We start from the raw sequence: 17,775 nt of genomic DNA on the forward strand, positions 1-17,775 counted from the left end.
TTTAGTGTTTAGTATTGTTGAATTTGTTGGTTCTGCAGAAGTACAATTTCTGTTTAGCCCTTAAAAGCAGGGCCAGGAAGAAAAGGGAGATGAAGCTGAGGAGGTTTTATGATGGAATGCTTCCTCTGCCTCACCTCAGACCCAGGGCAGGAGATTTCCCCTCTTCCCTCCCACACCCACACATCAGTCTCTGAGCAAACACAGCACCCCGTCAGCCTCAGCCCAGTGTTCACCTCGACCTTCCATCCTAAAGTGACCCTTTGCGTCATCTGGATATGTGAAAATTAGGATTAGAATTTGGTAAATGGTCAGATACAGGTCAGGATTTTATTTTACGTGGAACAGTGTTTAGTATCAGAATGCTTGTTATGGACTTATACATTAGCTTTCAAATAATATTCTTAAATAACATAAAAATAATATAATATTCTTTGTGCAATTGATATTGAATATCTTATTTGTTAATGAGCTGGCAATTACAGTACCACTTAAAAAGTCACTATTTGCTGCTTGGCAATATTTTCAGTTCATGAAGTTTGTTCCACTATTCATGAAATCCCTTTTCAAGCACTTGTGAATACAGATGGTTGAAATACTATGTAAAATGCTTCTCTTAGATCTTCCTGAAAGCAAATAGCTCCTTACATGTGCAGTACTCCCATTTGGTCTGAAAGCATGGGATTTATCTTTTAGAGTTGGACATGTGTTGCAATCCTATTTCCATGAAAGAACCTCAACATGGTGCTATTCTCTTCCATTTGCTTCTATAATTATGCATAAATAGCTGTATTATTTGTGCTGTACTATACATTTGGTGATGTTTCTAATGACATTCAGAAAGCTTTGCAATCTTTTAAATGTTGTGGGGTTTCTTTCTTTGTTTCTTTCAGCAGCCCACTTTGATGAATGACAGGTTTTCATCCTTTTTCATATGTGGGGAAAAAGCAGCTTTGATTCCCTTTCTCCTCAGAAATTTTACAAAATATTTCAAAATCATCTTCAGACCAGTGGTGTTTCCTTCTTTCAAGATTCTTGGGATCATTTTCTTTTTTCTGAAGTCATATGCCATCTTGTAAAGATACATAGCAGTCTTCAAATTCACTTTTGTGTCCTGGAAAGTTGATCTAAGAAATATATTTTTCTACGAGATGATAAACTTGTCATCAAAATGTAAAAATTGTCTTTCATCCAATCAGAATTATTTTTCTACCAGCTGAGACACTGATCTTGCAATTGACCGCATGCAGATGCACCGCTGTTCTTTCATTGCAATGGGTGGGGTTCCGTGTGGATGCACATATGTGCAGCTGCGCGGTCAGTTGCTAGATCAGGGCCTTAAGTAATAAACTGCATTTGTCTACCTGCAGTTTTCCTTTTAGAGTCTACTAGTAACTGAAAAAAATATACTTTGGGAGAGCTCAATATACGGTTATAATTAACTTAGAGACAGTGACTGTCACACACAAATCTATTACTTATTTTGTGTACAAGATTCTAAGAATTTTATAAAAATAAATAAATAAATATGTTAGTCTTTAAGGTACCACCGGACTCCTCGTTGTTTTTATAAAAATACAGCAGTTAAAATAAATTGAATGATTAGCAACAATCAGAGGAAACTTACAGTGCTTGCTGGGAAAACGGATCCAAGATACGTTTATACCTCAAGCATAAATTAACTCTCCCTTACATGTGAGAGCCTTCTTTTTATGGTTATTTGTATTGAGTGGCTATTTGTTCACTAGTCAGCCCCAAACGTGTTCTGGCTGCTTGACAGACAAGAAGGAGAATTCGTGTGAAGAGATTAGTATGGCTTTTTTCATGAGCACCAATACATGAGATATTTTGACGTTCTCTATCTGTCTGAGCTATGCCTACACTTGTGGTGCCATGAAGAGTACAGACTCTGCATGCCCCCTAAGCATGGGTAGAAATAAGCAGTGCTTCACCATCCACACTGCTGGGTGAGTAGAGCAAAGACATGCCAGAACCTTAGGTATGTACCCTGCATGGCTCTCGATATGCCTGAGCAGTGCCTCTCCTGTCTATGCTCTTATTTTTAGCATGTAGCGTCCTGCTTCTGGAGCCTTTTCCTGCCACAGAGAAAGGCTTCAGCCGTGGAAAACTGCCAGAGCTTTTCCCTGCTACCTCTCCCCAGGCAGAGCTTTTCACTGCTACATGTAGCTACGTGCCACAGTGTGGCTGCAGTCTGCTTTCCTATATAAATTGTAGCTATACGTACCCTACATGATGCTGCCTGTGTAGACAAGGCCTAGGTAATGTTGTTGCTGGTCAAGTTTTTATTGGAAATACACTTTGTTTAAGCGTTGAATTGTACTAATTATAGGTTGGTTAACTTATTTTTTTCATAATCTAGTTTTTGTACCAGAGTTTCTCTCTCTCTCATATTGTCTTTTCTCTAATGAATTCCTTCCTTCCTTGTTCCATAGTGTCAGTCAATACCCATGTACCCACAGAATGTAAAATCTTGTAGTTGTAAAAGTGTGATATTAAATCTGGAAATTCAAATGCAGAAGTTGTAATTGTAATGTCTCTAGGGTTCTTTGTGGTTGTGTTAAGTAAACCTTAGTTTTGTTTGTGGAGTTTGGCTTACTTAGAATTTGCTTATTCTGTAAAGTAAATTATTCCGTTCGTTGTGAGAATTCGAGTAGTAATCCTGCGACATGATATTCATAGAGAAAAGTATTTGAAAGTCTTTCTAGTGAGAGCTAGCTGTTCTGAGTTATAATACCCCTGTTGTCATTTAGGCCATTGTATAAGTATTTCCTTTGTAGAAGTGGAGATCCAAAAGAATTTTTACCATGTTTTTTTTTTAATGATTGCTTTCTTCCCACAATTTTACTTACTTAGCTTGCTGCATTACAACAAATGAACCTGCTAGCAGCTAGTCTAGCATATGAATTGATATAATTACAAAACCTCCACAACCATGCGAGTTGTTAAAAAGCTAGTTGTAAAAGCAAACATTTTTCTAACTGTTGCTTCAGTTCTGTGGTTATAGGAGAGGAACACATGAAACACGAAACCTGTAACTGTAGCAGTGTAGATGAAGTTCTCGCAGTCTCCTGAAGTAATGATATTTGTTGTCTTTCCACAGACATTTGATGTGCCGGTGTCTTGTCTGAACAGAATATACCCACACAGAAAATTGGGATCTTAAATGGTCACAAGTTAAGGCATTGCTCCAGTAGCAAATTTTCACCAAGATGTTCTTGTTCAATAATAACAACAACAATCCCTTGCTCTCATACAGGAATGCTAGTGCTTACATCCAAACAAAACCACAAACTTCTGTGATTTCTGTCACTTATAGTTTTTGTGTTACATGCAAATTTGTGTGTTCAGATTTGTGTTGTCATCCAAGATATTAATGTATGCTGAAGAATACCAGACCCACAATCAACCCCTTAGGGATTTGATACGTGTTCTGCACGCACATGCCATTCTAATGTAACACCATTGATTACTGTGGCTTGCTATCTTTAGGCCGTATTTTTACCCACTTAACTGTAATTTGTTTTTTCTCCACTGACATTAATTGTGAACACAAAAATTAAAGCTGGACTTTGAAAATGTGGCCCATTTTGTCCTCTAGATGTGTTACACTCCTGCCTATTGGTACATAAAGCTATTTGCTGTGTTTGGCATGGCATCTGCATCACGTATCTGTGTTGGCTATAACACTAAAGGTTCCTCTGCTGTATTGGGTAGGTTGTGGCTGGTTCTAGATGGTTGCAAACTAGGAAAATGTCTGCATTCCTGCACCATCACCCAACCACAGTCCTTGGGCTCCATAAAACTTCTTAACTGTGAACGCTTTGAGTTCTGGTGATAATTATACTTTTTTTTTTAATGCTCTCAAGCTCCGTTTAATTGATAAAATCATACTTTTAGTAATCTTTGTTAAATTCAAGGTTTTTCGTATTGGTAGGAAAATGGATTGTGTGTTCACACTGAACACACAAACTTGGGAAAAAGTCTGTAGGACCACTCCAAAAATAATTAAAATAAATCTTATTTTTTCTACCAACAGGCATTTATCAGGCCATTTAGAGAGCATCATATTGATCCAACAGCAATAACCAGACATGATTTCATTGAGACCAATGGAGATAACTGTTTGATAACCATAATTCCACTGGCCTTCATGTTACATAAATTCCTTTCTCAAACACCAGGTAAGCTTATATTATTTTTTTTTCTTGGTGGACAAAGAGGGGCGAGCACTTCTTGTCATAGTCAAGGGACTTCTGAGGTCTGGTTCTCTGCTGCCTTTGAACTTGTATTGTCGTTGACACCACTGAAAAGTTTTAATGTTTGCAAGTTGAAATTCTCCACTCACTCTGCACAGGTGTAAATGATGAAAAAAGGTGTGAGGCAATGGAAAATCAGGTCCTTGATTTTTACCACTGAGAGATTCTAAAGGTAAGGATTGTCTTTTTCCGAAGTGCAATCCCTTGTTCCCAAGCTGTGGCAGCTGAAAGTGTGGGCTGGAGATACGTTTTGTCTTTAATGCTCAGCTTGTCGCTTGCTGTTCCTTTTTGCACAGAGTCTGGGCTGAAGTGCACTGACTGTGCTGTTGCTGGTGTAGGAGAATGGTGAACCAAGGATCGTGGGCTAAGTGAGCCTGGGAAAGTTCAGGTTTTGCAGGCAGCCACACAGATTGGTAAATTTGCAGAATCTGAAACCAATCTCATTCCTTTGCTTTGTGCTCCAGGGACTGAGTCTTGGAGAGCCAGACTCCTCTGGGATTCAGTCCGCACTCTCCTTCTCTCCACGCTTCAGGGACAAGGACTGCTGCAGTGCAGGCTGCTTTTTAACTGACCTCATCTCTATGTCGCAAGAGCTCCTTACCACTGAGGCTTCAAGGACCTAGTGTCCGAGACTGAGGCTGTCCTGGGCCAGTGTCTGAGAATTTCCTCCCTTTAGCCTGCAACCAGGTGGCGAGTCTTCACTTGGCCAATTGATGCAAGTTGCAGTGGAATATCACAACATTCTCTGCTGAGCTGAACTCTGCGTTCAGGTTTATTTGGGTTAGGTTTGAAAGGTTTGGGTGTGGCTGGCTCAAATTTCCACTCACACATTCACCTGGCTGTGCTAATAATGAGCTGAATTTCATATTGCCTGTACTGCACAGCCAGCTTTCTGCACAGAATCTTAACAGCCTTAATAATTCCCCTAACCATCCAATTAGACTAATAATAAAGGCTTAATTACATATCCAGTTAATCATCAGATTTGTTCACGGAACAGCTTTAATTGGTAGATATAGCTGTTACAATTTTCCAGTTTGAAAGCTATCACCCATTTTTGCTCACAGCTATATTCATCCAACTGTTTTTATGATTGGGACTTGACCGGCATTATTAAGACAATAAAGAGGCTCAGGAACTAAGAAACCTAACCACCTACTGCTATTGCAGCACCCTTCTACCAAACGGTGCCTGTGTTCAGGCCTGACCCTCTGATTTATAGCGCTTTGTTCTGCACACGTTCAAGGAACTCCAAATAGCAAATGGCTTCTTTACAGGTTTCCAAAAATGAAACTGTTCTGTATTCTGCCCAGGTAGTTCCCACAAAATGATTGTTAAAGACTTTGGGACATGGAAGCCGCTTGGCTTTGTATGATTCAGTAATGCACCACCTAAGCCATTTTGTAATAGATCCTTCAGTAGCCCTGAGTCTTTTCTTATTATGGAAACACATAAATTGGCTCATCCTGTAAAACCCTTCAGTTTTAAAAATGTAAAACCTAATTGCCTTATGGACATTCAAAGAACAGAGGCGCTTCTCTGGGGAAGTTTTGCGCTGAACCAAAAGATGACAGAACTAGTTACTGATTAAAAAGAATGGAAGAGTTAACCTCTTGATGCCAGTTGTCAGGCTTCCCCCCACGTTCATATTTTCTGTGCGGCTTTAATTGCTGCTGTGTGTTTTTACACCACAAAGATCTGATTCTGTTTTCTTTGGGGTTCGATGGGGTGACTTTTTACAGCAACTTCCTTGTCTCAATCAGTTTTTCCTTTGTGCTTTTTGAACAAGTGATCGGTCCAACGGAGACTAGCGTTCCCTCATTTAATAAACCTCCTGATATCCCTTCTGTGCTCCAAAGAGCCATGTGTAAGGTTCAGCCTCGGCTGACAATATTGGTCTTTGCTATATGTTCCAAATGTGTCTCTTTGAAATCACCTTAATTTAAAAAATAAAATAAAATCTTCCACGTCCAGTGTGTCTAGAATAATGAACCTGCTTTAACATAAATAATTTTCTATCAAAGTCTAAGAAATGGCCATATTTTTAGGAAGCATTACACCCTAGGGAAGTAAATGACATATAAAAATGAACTTTCAAAGTGTTGGTCTATAGAAAAAGGAGCAGTGTGTGATGGCAAAAAATGAATTTCTGTGAATTAGCACAACTCATTATTCGTGCTACACACACCTTACTGTCTTACATTCCCTGTACTTAGCTGGAATATAAAATAAAAAACTGCAGCCCTTCTCCCTGGCCCTCAGTGGCGGTCTCTCTGATTGGATGCCACCTACAGCATGGCAGAGAGCATCAAGGAGCTAGAAGCTGGGAAACATGCAGAGTAACCGTTTCTTAAAGTGCATGTCACAAGTCAGCTTTATATATATTTTGTTAACATATTCTAGATTTAACAGACACTTCAGTTTCCACTAACAACTCATTTAAGAGGGGGAAGAAACATGCAGAGCAAGAGCACTTTGACAAAATGTGGTTCCATAGCTGAATCCTTTTAAAAAAAATGGAATAAAAGATTTCAGAAAATACGCAAATGGATAACTTTTCAAGTGAGAATTATGTCCTATATAATGCTTAAATTCAAAGCTTTTTGTGGCAGGGGCTCTCTGGATTTTGTCAAGTACAGCGCCAAGCATATTGCATTTAACAAATAATAAATGTGGTGTATAGATTTCCTATTAATTTTCCTTCAAATAATTTGCAGAGCTATCCACAATGCGCTTTTATTCCTGCCACCGCAACATTAACTTCTGTAATCTGGGTCGGGGAGATAGACACTAACTGAATAATCAATTCACCTCTCTGTTCATCAGCACTGTATTTTCGAATGTACATATGCAAACCAGATGTAGGTAATTTGGTCCAGAGCTTGCTCCTGCAAAGTGCTGAGCATTCTTGCAAGGTGCTGAGTACCCATAACTAACCCTGGCCTTAGTAAGAGAATCTAGTCATGCCATGCAATCTTCATTTCCCCCCAGTGTCCTTTCCGTAGCACTCATGGGTATTCTTGTTAGCTATGTTGGAAGATTTTCGACAATGTCCTTCTTTACCTATATTTTTAACTAGCTGATGGTATCTGAGCAGCTGCAGCTCCAAGTGGAAGAGTTAACTACTGAAAATCTTGGATTCACATTTATGCAGTTTCTCTATCATGGGGCTGTGGGCAACAATGTTATGAACATCTACTAGTCATTAAAAATCTTTCTAACATGTCATGTTAGGTTGTTGACAAACCAGTTCAAAGGCTGAAAAAGGGACAGTGTGAAAAGGGGGCAAACAGAGAAGAGGCATTTGACCTCACATTCCACAAGGGATAGCTAATGTGTTTGAACTAAAACATCAGATCCAAACCCCCTCAAACTTGGGGGAAGTGCAGCTCTAGAACAGAACTTTGCAGGTCAGGCTCAGCTCTTTGGCTTAAGGTCATGTTAGAGAAGCTGTGGAAACTTTGGAAAGAACCTGTCAAGTCTTGGGGGATTTTTTGTAACCAAAATAAATCGCTCCCCTTTCCATTTTAAGTGCAAATGGAAAGAACCATGTGTGCAGTATGTTATGGAAAAGTTTTGAATGCTGAGCCTCCTGTACCTTTAACAAGCCCAAATCTCACCTCTTTTTTATGTTTGGCCTTGTGACTGAGGAAGTAGAGGAGACCAGCACTTCCTCTCCATTAGAAAATTAAAAATCCCCACTAAAGCTCTATGGTTTTATGACCCTCTGTGTTACTTCAGTGTTATCATTGGATTCTGTAGGAGCTTAACATGAAGCCCAATTTTGAGGTCCACAATCCTCCATGAAGGCTGTTCAACTTTTGTCCTCACCCATCATTCACAGGGATCATTTTTGTCTATTTAATTTTTAAATAGAATCTGTTTGTTTGTTTTTTTTAAATCAAGCCCTTAAGAGTTCATTGGTTTGGAATTTAGCACATTGTTTTTATATCTGCTATACCCTATTCATTGTGACTACCAAATCATCAGGCTGAGATTCCGTGAATTATCCCTGCCATTATACAGTATAGTACCTGGCTTACAATCATATCAGGAATCATCTTTGGTTTATGATGGTTCATTAAGTGCCTACTATTAAGCATCTTTTCAAACTAAAATGTTAATTTTTTATGACATTTGGGTTCAGTACAAATGTCACATTTCAGTACTTGGCTCTTAAATACTTTATTTATTATGACTTCCTAAATTTACCTTTTTATCCCCTTTTTCAGCAGTTATCCTGTTGCTCGCTCTCACTTTTCCAAAGCTATCCGCCACTCTGCTATGCCTCTCTGACCCATCGCGTTTTCTTGCCCCCTACCCCTTTTGTTTCCCTCTCCCAGCTGCACCTCTTTCCTATGCACAAAACATGCTCTCTGAATCCCCGTTTACTGAGCCACCATTTAATTGAACTTGCTTCTGCCTTATCACCCACAAGTGTGGTACTTTAAAAAACAAACATACATATTGCATGGAATATGACACACTGTGCATATGCCAAAATGAAGTTACCATGTGATCCTATAACTGTGGCTCTTCCCTGCCTCTCCGCTTCCACCCAGACATCTCCTACTCCCCCCCATTGTTCATCTGTGTCTTGTCACTAATTAACATGTTAGTTCTTTGGGGCAGGGGACAGGTGTTTTAATATATTTCTGTACAGCACCTGGCAAGCTTTTGTGCACTGCAAGTACAGGGGAACACCCAGAGTCAGTCTAGTAAAATGAGTCTAATGGTCTCAAAATGTTCTCTCTCTTTGGGCCAAGCTCTGCTCTGCACAGAACCCAGAGCAGGCAGGATATAGATGCAAAGGTGTCTTTATGCCATTTCTCAAACTTCCTGGATTCTGGAGCTAATTAAAACTGCCACAGGACTGATTTAACTTGTGCCTAGCTGCCCACAGGCTCATTCCAGCCTCAAGGAATAGCTGGCATGTAGAGGTACTTTAGCTACTCCTTTTCTTCCTAGCCATGACCCCCATACAGCAGGCTGTGAACTGGAAATACTTAGCTGGCCAGATCCAGTGGAACTCCAGTTCTTTTGTGCCTTCAGAGCATACAGGAAGTCCTGGATCTGGCTTCCATTATTAGTTCATGCAAGAATAGATTAAGATAGTGTCTGTGGTTCTGGGATGAGAGGGACCTGTGGAGCCACAACATTTGGATTCTAGGATCCATGTAGAGGGAGTGTTGGGATTCACCTTGGATGGGGGAGGTAACATCAACTGGGGGAGCCTGGAGCAGGTTGAACACACCTTTTTTGGAGTGGGGACCTGGGGAACCTGGATCTTGTCTCAATTTTGGCGTGCTGCAGAGGTGTTATTTCCCTCTAGGTATAATGTGGGTCTGGGGCATAGAAAGAAATGGAAAGGAAACTTAAATTGAGTTAAATATGTATTTTCCTTCTGGTATAAAATGTGTTTTCACAGCTGTATAGAGCGATTTGAAGTCAGAGCTACATTAACCAGGGCATGAACTGCAACTGGCCAGTGGTGAATTTGTACAATTTCAAAAATTGCTTTGTCTAAACCATGAACACCTAGTATTTCCATTGGTTTGTTTTAGGTCATGCCCATATACAAACTTCTAAATATACTGTTGTATTGCTATTGTTCTGCCATTGCCAAGCTACTGTGCTTACCACAGGGTAACCTGTCCTACTCCCTCCAAATCCATTGTGATACCAAAACATAAAGTAGTAAAACAATGTTAGTGAGGAAAGTCAATCGGAAGTATTGTTTGCCCATTTGCACTGACAGTGAGAACCTGAAATGCCCTAGATGGATTGGCCTGTCTAGGACTTTATACAGCACTCTTCAATTCTACAGTTATAACTAGTATTGCTTTGGGTCCATTTAAAAACAAATAACCAAAACCCTCCAATTTTTCCTTTTTAAATAGTTCTTGCCCTGCCGCTAGGACTAGCAGGAGAAACAAAAATATGAGCTGCTCAGTTTTACAAAAACACATATAAGAAGATGCAAAATGATTTATCAAAAAAGCTGAGAAGCTCAAAAGGTTTGGAGATTGGGCTTGGTAGGATAAGCACTTAAAGCTTTTACACCAAGCTCACCCAATCGTTCTGAACCTATGACCAACCTACCCCATGTCCTATGGTAACACTCTACTTACTCTCACAGTCCTGCAATGGGCCCCCTCTGTCCTTTGTTCTCCCCTTGTGTGGAACGAGTAGCCAGGTTGGCTACTTGGGAACATGTTTGGAGTCAGAGAGCAGGAGGTATCTCTTTTTCTGTCTTTCTTCCCCCCCCCCCCACCTTTTTCTTCGAAATTGTGAGTTCCCTCCTCTCTACCTCTTTCCCTTGTTTTCCCTTCACACCTGCTAGCCTTTCTGCTCCTCTCCTGACCATCTCCCAAAGACATCATGTGCCCTAAGAAGGGGTGGGAACTGATAGCACTAATGCCACTAGATGTCCGGCTTCACTGTCTGACTCCTCTCCCTGATGGCCTCTGGCCACTCCGCTCTCGCTGCCCATGCTCCTCCCAGCTGTGACCCTGCAGTCAAATACACAGAGCATGGATGGAGGCAGCATGTGTACAAGGAGCTGGCTAGAGAAGGTAACTGACCTCCTCTCTGGCCCAAAAAAGCACATGCAACATGGAGTGGAAGTGAAGATCTAAAATACCAAAGGGCTGTAGCAATGCTAGGCAAAAGACAGAAATCGGGACATGCTGTCAGAAAAGGGCCCTGAAAGCTCATCGTTTGTCTCCAAGAGACTGTGTCATCTTAACTTTCTGGTTGCAGTGTGCTTAAGTTCTTTTTTGTATACTAATAATATGTTGGAATGACACCATGATCAAAATGCCATGGAAACAGTCCTATATTCCCTATTTGGAAGTTTTGCAGATGCAGACTGAGATTTTAAAAAATGGGTGCCGAAGGTTAGGCTCCTAAATAAATGACCTGGGCTCACAAAGGTTCAGGCTATTTTGTTACAACTGTAAAGAAGGATTTAGAATCCCATCTTTAGGCACCCCCTCCCCTTTTATCAGTGTTTGGCTGACTGACACCACGATGTGTTGCTATTGTTATATAAAGAGATACCTCTTCCTGTGTTCAGGTTTTATTTAAAAGCCAGCTTATCTTGAGGGCTAATCAATTGCTAGGTCACTCCTTGTTTGAGAAAATGCCCTTGTGACCACATCTGTTGGGAAATATTGATGTGGAGCTGCAGTGGAAGGCCCCATGTGAATCAAGTGGGTGCTGCCAAACCCCTGAGTCACAGATGCTCTGTGAGGGAAGAGTGTTGCTTTTTGCTGCAGAATCAGGATTAGCCTCCACAAGAGCTGGGTTTGATAAGCCTCCTGGAGTCTTCAAAGCTGAAGTAATGGAAGTTCATTTTTTAAATATTGAATATGGCTCTAAATTACTAATAAGGGAATGGATTTACAGGCATGCAGCTTAATTTTCACTTGCCCCTCCCACCACTCTAGTGAAGCATCTGGAGGATTTGCAGTGTTTTCTACCATTTTGTGATTTTTATCACTTGCTTTTGCTGCCATGGTGCCACCTCTTTATCAAACAGACATTTGAGGTCCCTGCTGCTACTGATCCTACTTACAGAGTGCTGCTGATTGACATGGACCAGAGTGCCCAGCATGGCTTGCCTAGGCTGAGAAAATGGGTGAATGCCCTTGCTCTTGCTCTCTCCCCCTTCAAGTCAGTCCTGAAACATTTGAGTATCTAAAATGGAAGCTCAGTTATCTATGGGAATTATTGCTCATGTCAACTGCGAAGGGGAAAGTTAAAATAATAGCAACAACCACATAGTAAAGGAAAGCCTCCAGAAAGCGAGAAAGTAGGTAATAAGAATAGGACATTTCCCATACTGAATTTCGAAGCTGTATGACACAAGGTTTTTTCTTTTCTTTTCTTTTTTTGGTAAAACTACATTTTATAAAGCAAAAGCAATTCTGGATTGATTGTAATTGATTTCCACATACAATTAATATAATTGCATCTCATCATGCTGCCACCATTTAACCCGGAACTAGACAAGGCACTGGTATGAGAGCAAGCTTTAAAGTACTCACAGTGATTTCACAACAGGCAGTGAGAGTCTCCATATGTTATAGATCCCAGCAAGGCAGAAGCCTGCTACAAAACTAGCACTGTAATTCTTGAACATACTTGCTCTTCTTATTAATACAAACTTAATCTAAACAGGGTATGCAATGTAGCAAATAGTTTTTGCGAGTATTGTAGGTATAATACTAGTTATGTTGGTAATTAAAATATGTATTTTTGTTAAAGGAGAGAGTATGAAACTATAATATTTTAAAATTATTAATGTGGATAATATAAATTGGGTGCATACATAATATAACATAAAATTATATAATGATAAACTAATTCAGCTATAATTGAGCCCCATCTGGTGGTGATATGAGGGAACAACTGATAAATTATTGCAATGGCAGAGAGAGATTGTTCACGCAAGAGTTCAAATCTTTTCTCAAAAGGCTTAAGTCTTAACTAATAAATGTGAGGCTAATTATGCAGTATCACTTTTAATCATAATATTCCTGTCTAATAGTCATATCTTAACATAAGTGTCTTTATAATTGTTTGTGTGTGTCTTGTGAATACGATCTCTTCTGTAATAAATACAGATTTAAGAGCCATGAGTAGAATTGCTTGCCTGTGCTGCACTGACTAGGAAGCCTTTTTGCTCTCTCTGATCTAAACAAATGCTCAAGAAATTGTTACGTATTACAGAAAAGAGATTAAATTATTTGTGTGGACTCATTAGTGTAATAGACAAAGCTTGGCTATCAAACTTTTTGCTCCTAGCTAATCTTTCACTTTCATGGGACTTTTCCCACCATCAATGTCCAAAACCAAACACACATAGAAAGAATGTGGATCTCACTATCTCCCGAGTTGGCTGCTAGAGGATAGTAAGTAGCAGTCCTCTATTAAGACCTCAGGGTGCAACACAAAGTGCTTGAGTTATTATTATACAATATGGTAACAGTGTGTAGCCACTGTGAATAAAAACAACAAAACAGGGCCATAAAATGGAGTATATGCCCAGGGCATTTATGTACACAAGCAAATAGCTGGGTGTCTCCATCTTACTTCTCCTCAAGAAGTAATCTAGGCTGACCTGACATCAAGGCCAGAGCGCTGTGTGTGTGTGTTCATGTGCATGCACGCACATTATATATTTGTGGGCATACATCCAATAGTCACCGATTAGCGTCAACAGTTTCCACAGTGGGATCAGGGATTCCACAGTTCCTTTCTGTTCTAAATATACAGAAAAATTGTTATGTGTAGGTTATCGCAGAACGGTAAATGTTGCCTTGTTGTGCTGAGCTGTGGCATGTGAAGTAAGCACAATAAAAGGGTAATGAATGAATGAAGTTTGTGAAGAGCAAAGAATGGCAATGTGGGAACGAAGTTAGGCTTTCCTATCTCCTACCCTTGTGCATGTTCCCTTGATGAAGTGGGCTTTGGCGGGGAATGGGGCAGGATGTAGATTCCTTTTACCGAAACCATTGGGAAATCGCTCCTGTTAGTTCAAGGGACTAAGAAATTGAGTGTATGACTAAATTTGCTATGCACACGCAGTACATTTCCTTTGTCTAATATCCAGCCCTCAGTACTGGATAAGAGGTAGGTGGTATCACCTTATTATCTAGAACATAAGGGAGGCAAAGGGGAACAATACCCATATGCTGTTCAGCAGCTGCTAAGCCATTTCACGGAGGCTGCTTTACGAAGACGAATGGCTGAAGTCGTTTATATGGGAAACTTATCCGATCCCCTGAGGAAATAGTGGGGAAAGGAGGAACCGCACAGCACCATAGTCCTACAATGCACAGTTCCTACATGCTTAGCTCCCCTATCACTTTGCCAAAAAGGGAAGGGGGGGAGGTGCACTGATTTCAATGCAGCGGGACCTAATGCAGCACTAGCTGCTGGATTTTTAGGAGTTTAGCACAAACTCTATGTAAAATCAACTAAATGTGCAGTGGGAGTTTTGGTGAATTGTGAGTAAGGCAGGATTGAAATCATTTTCCGCTGCAGGACTCAGCACTTCTCTGTGAGACCTATTTCCATGCCAGCATTCAACGTTTTTTCCTCCCAGCTGTTTTGACTGTAGACCTTTTTTAAAATTTATTTATTTATTTTAAAGCACATGTTTTCCTATGCGGCGTGTCTAAGTTAATATGTGGTGTCATGGACTCACTGCTATGGTGTCTGTGTGGTTATGTCTGCTTTTCATTAATGTCTTAGGACCCCCGAAATGAAAATAGCATAGGTTGGCTGTCTCTGTAAGCCTGAGGGTTGTCCACCTCTGGTTTGGACCTATTCAGGAAAAAACAGCTCATGGTTTATGTCATAAGCATTGTTTAGTCAGCAAAGCTATTGTATAAGGGTAGCTATTGAAGTCTGAACTGTTCTCTTGCCTATAACTATATCTCTGTATTACTGAACGACATAATCTTAGCTTTCTCATGCACAATTTGCTTTTAAGATTGAATGTGTTTGCATAGTCTTACAAACTGCTTACTAATCAAACAGTTTTTTCCCCGTGCAGAATATATACATGAGACATATGCTTGGGAGTGCTTTGTGTTTGCACTAGCTATTTTTGTCACAATGACTAATCAGATTCATAAGTGGTCCCATTCCTACTTTGGGCTGCCTCTGTGGGTCACCGTTTTGCAAGATCTGCACATCATTTTACTGAGGAACCACCACAGAATCCATCACGTAGCACCCCATGAAACCTATTTTTGCATCACTGCAGGTAAAATAAAAACTCTGAGAACCAGGACATGTCTGATGTTGTGACATGGGGTGAGAGGGGAAGAATTTGGAATGTTGAAAAAATGTATTGCTATTGGAATGGATTATTGCAAACTGGATGTTTTCATTTTAAAACTGGAGTTTTAAATAATAGAGTGCGATGCTGAGAATTCTTCATCTTTCATACTAAGTTAGACTGTTAGAAACTCTACTCATAGAGGAGAGAGCTGTTTCAGTGTAATACAGGACTGTCATATTACAGGAACAGTTTTAAGTAATAGCATTAAACTCTTCATATATTGTATGATGTGTGTACCACAGATAGTAACATATTTGCATAACTGAATGTAACACACATCATTGACAATCAAATATTACAGTAATGTAAAAAGAGTTTTTAACATACCTGTGCTTATATTAAATCTCATTCTCTGTAAATTGTTCGCTGTAATTTTAAATTGACTTGAAATTCTATAAAAGGAAATCATATGTTTTTAGATTGCTCATGGCTTCAAGGACAGAAGCTACTTACGATTTAGTGAAGCCAGTTTGTACCGACTCTGTGTTGATGATTCTTTGAGACTGTTTCAAAGGAATCCATAATCATCTACTAAGTTTTTTTTATTAATTCTATTATTGATGATGCCTTTGAAAATTTGTTTTGATAGTCCATAATTTAAAAATAGATCTTAAATAGGGTAATTTAAGTGGAAAGTGTCTATAATGCCCACAGAAGGAGTATTGAGATGGTGGTACTGAACAGAATACAGATCTCAAAGTACAGCGATCTAGTGGTGCATAAAAGATAGTGAATGAAGTTCAGGAGAATGATTCCCAAGCTAGTAAAAGCTTGTCTTCTCATGGATGTGATACACTAGAAATGTAAGAATGCATGGCGGGCTTGGAAGACAGAGAATGGCGGCACAGGGTATTAACATTACTTTGAAACAGCCCTTTGACATGTACTTTAAACATCATTAATGTATGGGTTGGCAATAGCTTTAGGTTATGCTTAAGAAGAACAGTAACTAGCAAGTTATAATATTTTAGCAAAGGGAAAGACAAAAAAGAGACATGATTGAGAAAATATTTTTAACTATCAACACTTTTTCCCTTCCATGCTGGCTAAATTACCCCTTGGACAGAATCGGATTTTGGAGGAAAATGGAAAATATTATAGAAGCATTAACAGGTCAGAAACCTCAAACTGATGATTTACAGTGGGCATGGAAGATGCAATAACGCACTCTTAAAAAAAAAAAACTAATGTGTCATCTACAGGAAACAAGCATCTCTTTAGCACAATGGATTTTAGCACAATGTATTATGAAAACTTTGAAATTCTGCAGAGCACTGTTTGCAGTGTCACAGAAGAATTTGATGATTTGCCAGCTTGGATATCTTTAAGAGTTGAAACACAATGATATTTGGAACATACAGTCATTGAATGTAATTGCTAATCTTGATTGGTTTTAAGAGACTATTATGCCTGATGTTGTATTTATTAGGATGTGTGTATCCTGTTACTGTACTTGGGTGGATACTCACAATGCATCTGACTTCATAAATGTACCCAGAAAAAAATAAGATATTTGGCTTCAGTGTAAGTAAGATACATAAATTGTCTTTGTGCCATTGTTTACTGAAGCGTTTGTATTGTTTAATTTGCATGATACAATGTTTCGGGATAGGGCTAAGGATTAATTTGACTAGATCTTTATTTTTAAACAGCCACATTTTAAACGTCTGTGTTTTTGGTCATGATTTTTAAACTGAGATTCCATTTTTGTTGTCATGGTTTTGCAACCCACAATGATTTGATCACTCAGTTTTCCCCTTTAATCCATTCCTTCATCTATTTTCCTACAGGTATAAAATGTGGAGGCAATCTACTGTAGGTACAAAATTGCACCAATAGAAAAGAAGCTCAGGTTTGAAAATGATACCTTTTACACTGTTTAATGCTAGGAAGTCTTAACCACTGTTGTTTGTTGTTGTTAAATATTTATATTTCAGAGGCTCTAATCCAAATTAGTGGTTTCCGTTTTGTAGGATCTGCACAAGGACATAGTACCTACCTCAATGATCTTATGATTTGAGTAGACAAGCAACATACAAATAATAGAGTCCGTAACTGTGGTTTTAAATTCTTTATATGCCTTTCAAAATCAAGACATTAATTTTCGTTAAATGAAGATTTCAGTGAAAGAAATATGTGTATCTTAAAGCCTTTTGTAATATACTTATCAATTGAAAACCCCTTACCAAATTGCTAGAGTGAGGCATATTGTAGGGTGGTTGTTGGTTTTTTTTTAATGCTAGGAAGCAGATTTACCATGTGTCCTGATTCTGGTTTCACACTTTTATATGCTGGTATAATGCCGTTGATTTCTATGGCATTGTATCTGACTGATCCTTGATGAAGAAATGAGATAAAAACCAATCTCTGGTTCTTAAACTTGGAATCTACCTTTCACCTGCTGTCCCAACCCCCCAAAATGTTTTTTTTAAATATCTTGGGAATGGGGCATAATTTATATTCAGAAAGAGCTGAAATTTTAGTGTGTCAATCTAGCTACCCTGGTTGGTAGAGCCCCTCCGCATCTGATCAGCGATCCGCAAGCATGATCTGCGGATACCACCGATATAAAGCAGCTATCCGCAGATTTGCAGAGATCTACTGATTGGAAAGGGCACTCTTGTGTGTGTTAAATCATTAGGA

The 17,775-nt window shown here is 39.4% G+C and overlaps 1 protein-coding gene across 1 annotated transcript in view; it reads left to right on the top strand.

Annotated features, from left to right (window-relative positions):
• LOC115660503 (transmembrane protein 189-like) overlaps positions 1-16,793 on the top strand; it is a 69,910-nt gene extending 53,117 nt beyond the window's left edge. The window contains exons 5-7 of the mRNA XM_030581975.1: positions 4,055-4,199; positions 14,842-15,054; positions 16,174-16,793. Coding sequence (XP_030437835.1) covers positions 4,055-4,199; positions 14,842-15,054; positions 16,174-16,295 — 480 coding nt within the window. The 3' untranslated portion in view covers positions 16,296-16,793. The remainder of the gene's footprint in view (positions 1-4,054; positions 4,200-14,841; positions 15,055-16,173) is intronic.
• Positions 16,794-17,775: the final 982 nt, after the last annotated feature.

The sequence above is a fragment of the Gopherus evgoodei genome, chromosome 12 (assembly GCF_007399415.2).
Source record: "Gopherus evgoodei ecotype Sinaloan lineage chromosome 12, rGopEvg1_v1.p, whole genome shotgun sequence".
In the NCBI taxonomy this organism is placed as follows: Eukaryota; Metazoa; Chordata; order Testudines; family Testudinidae; genus Gopherus; species Gopherus evgoodei.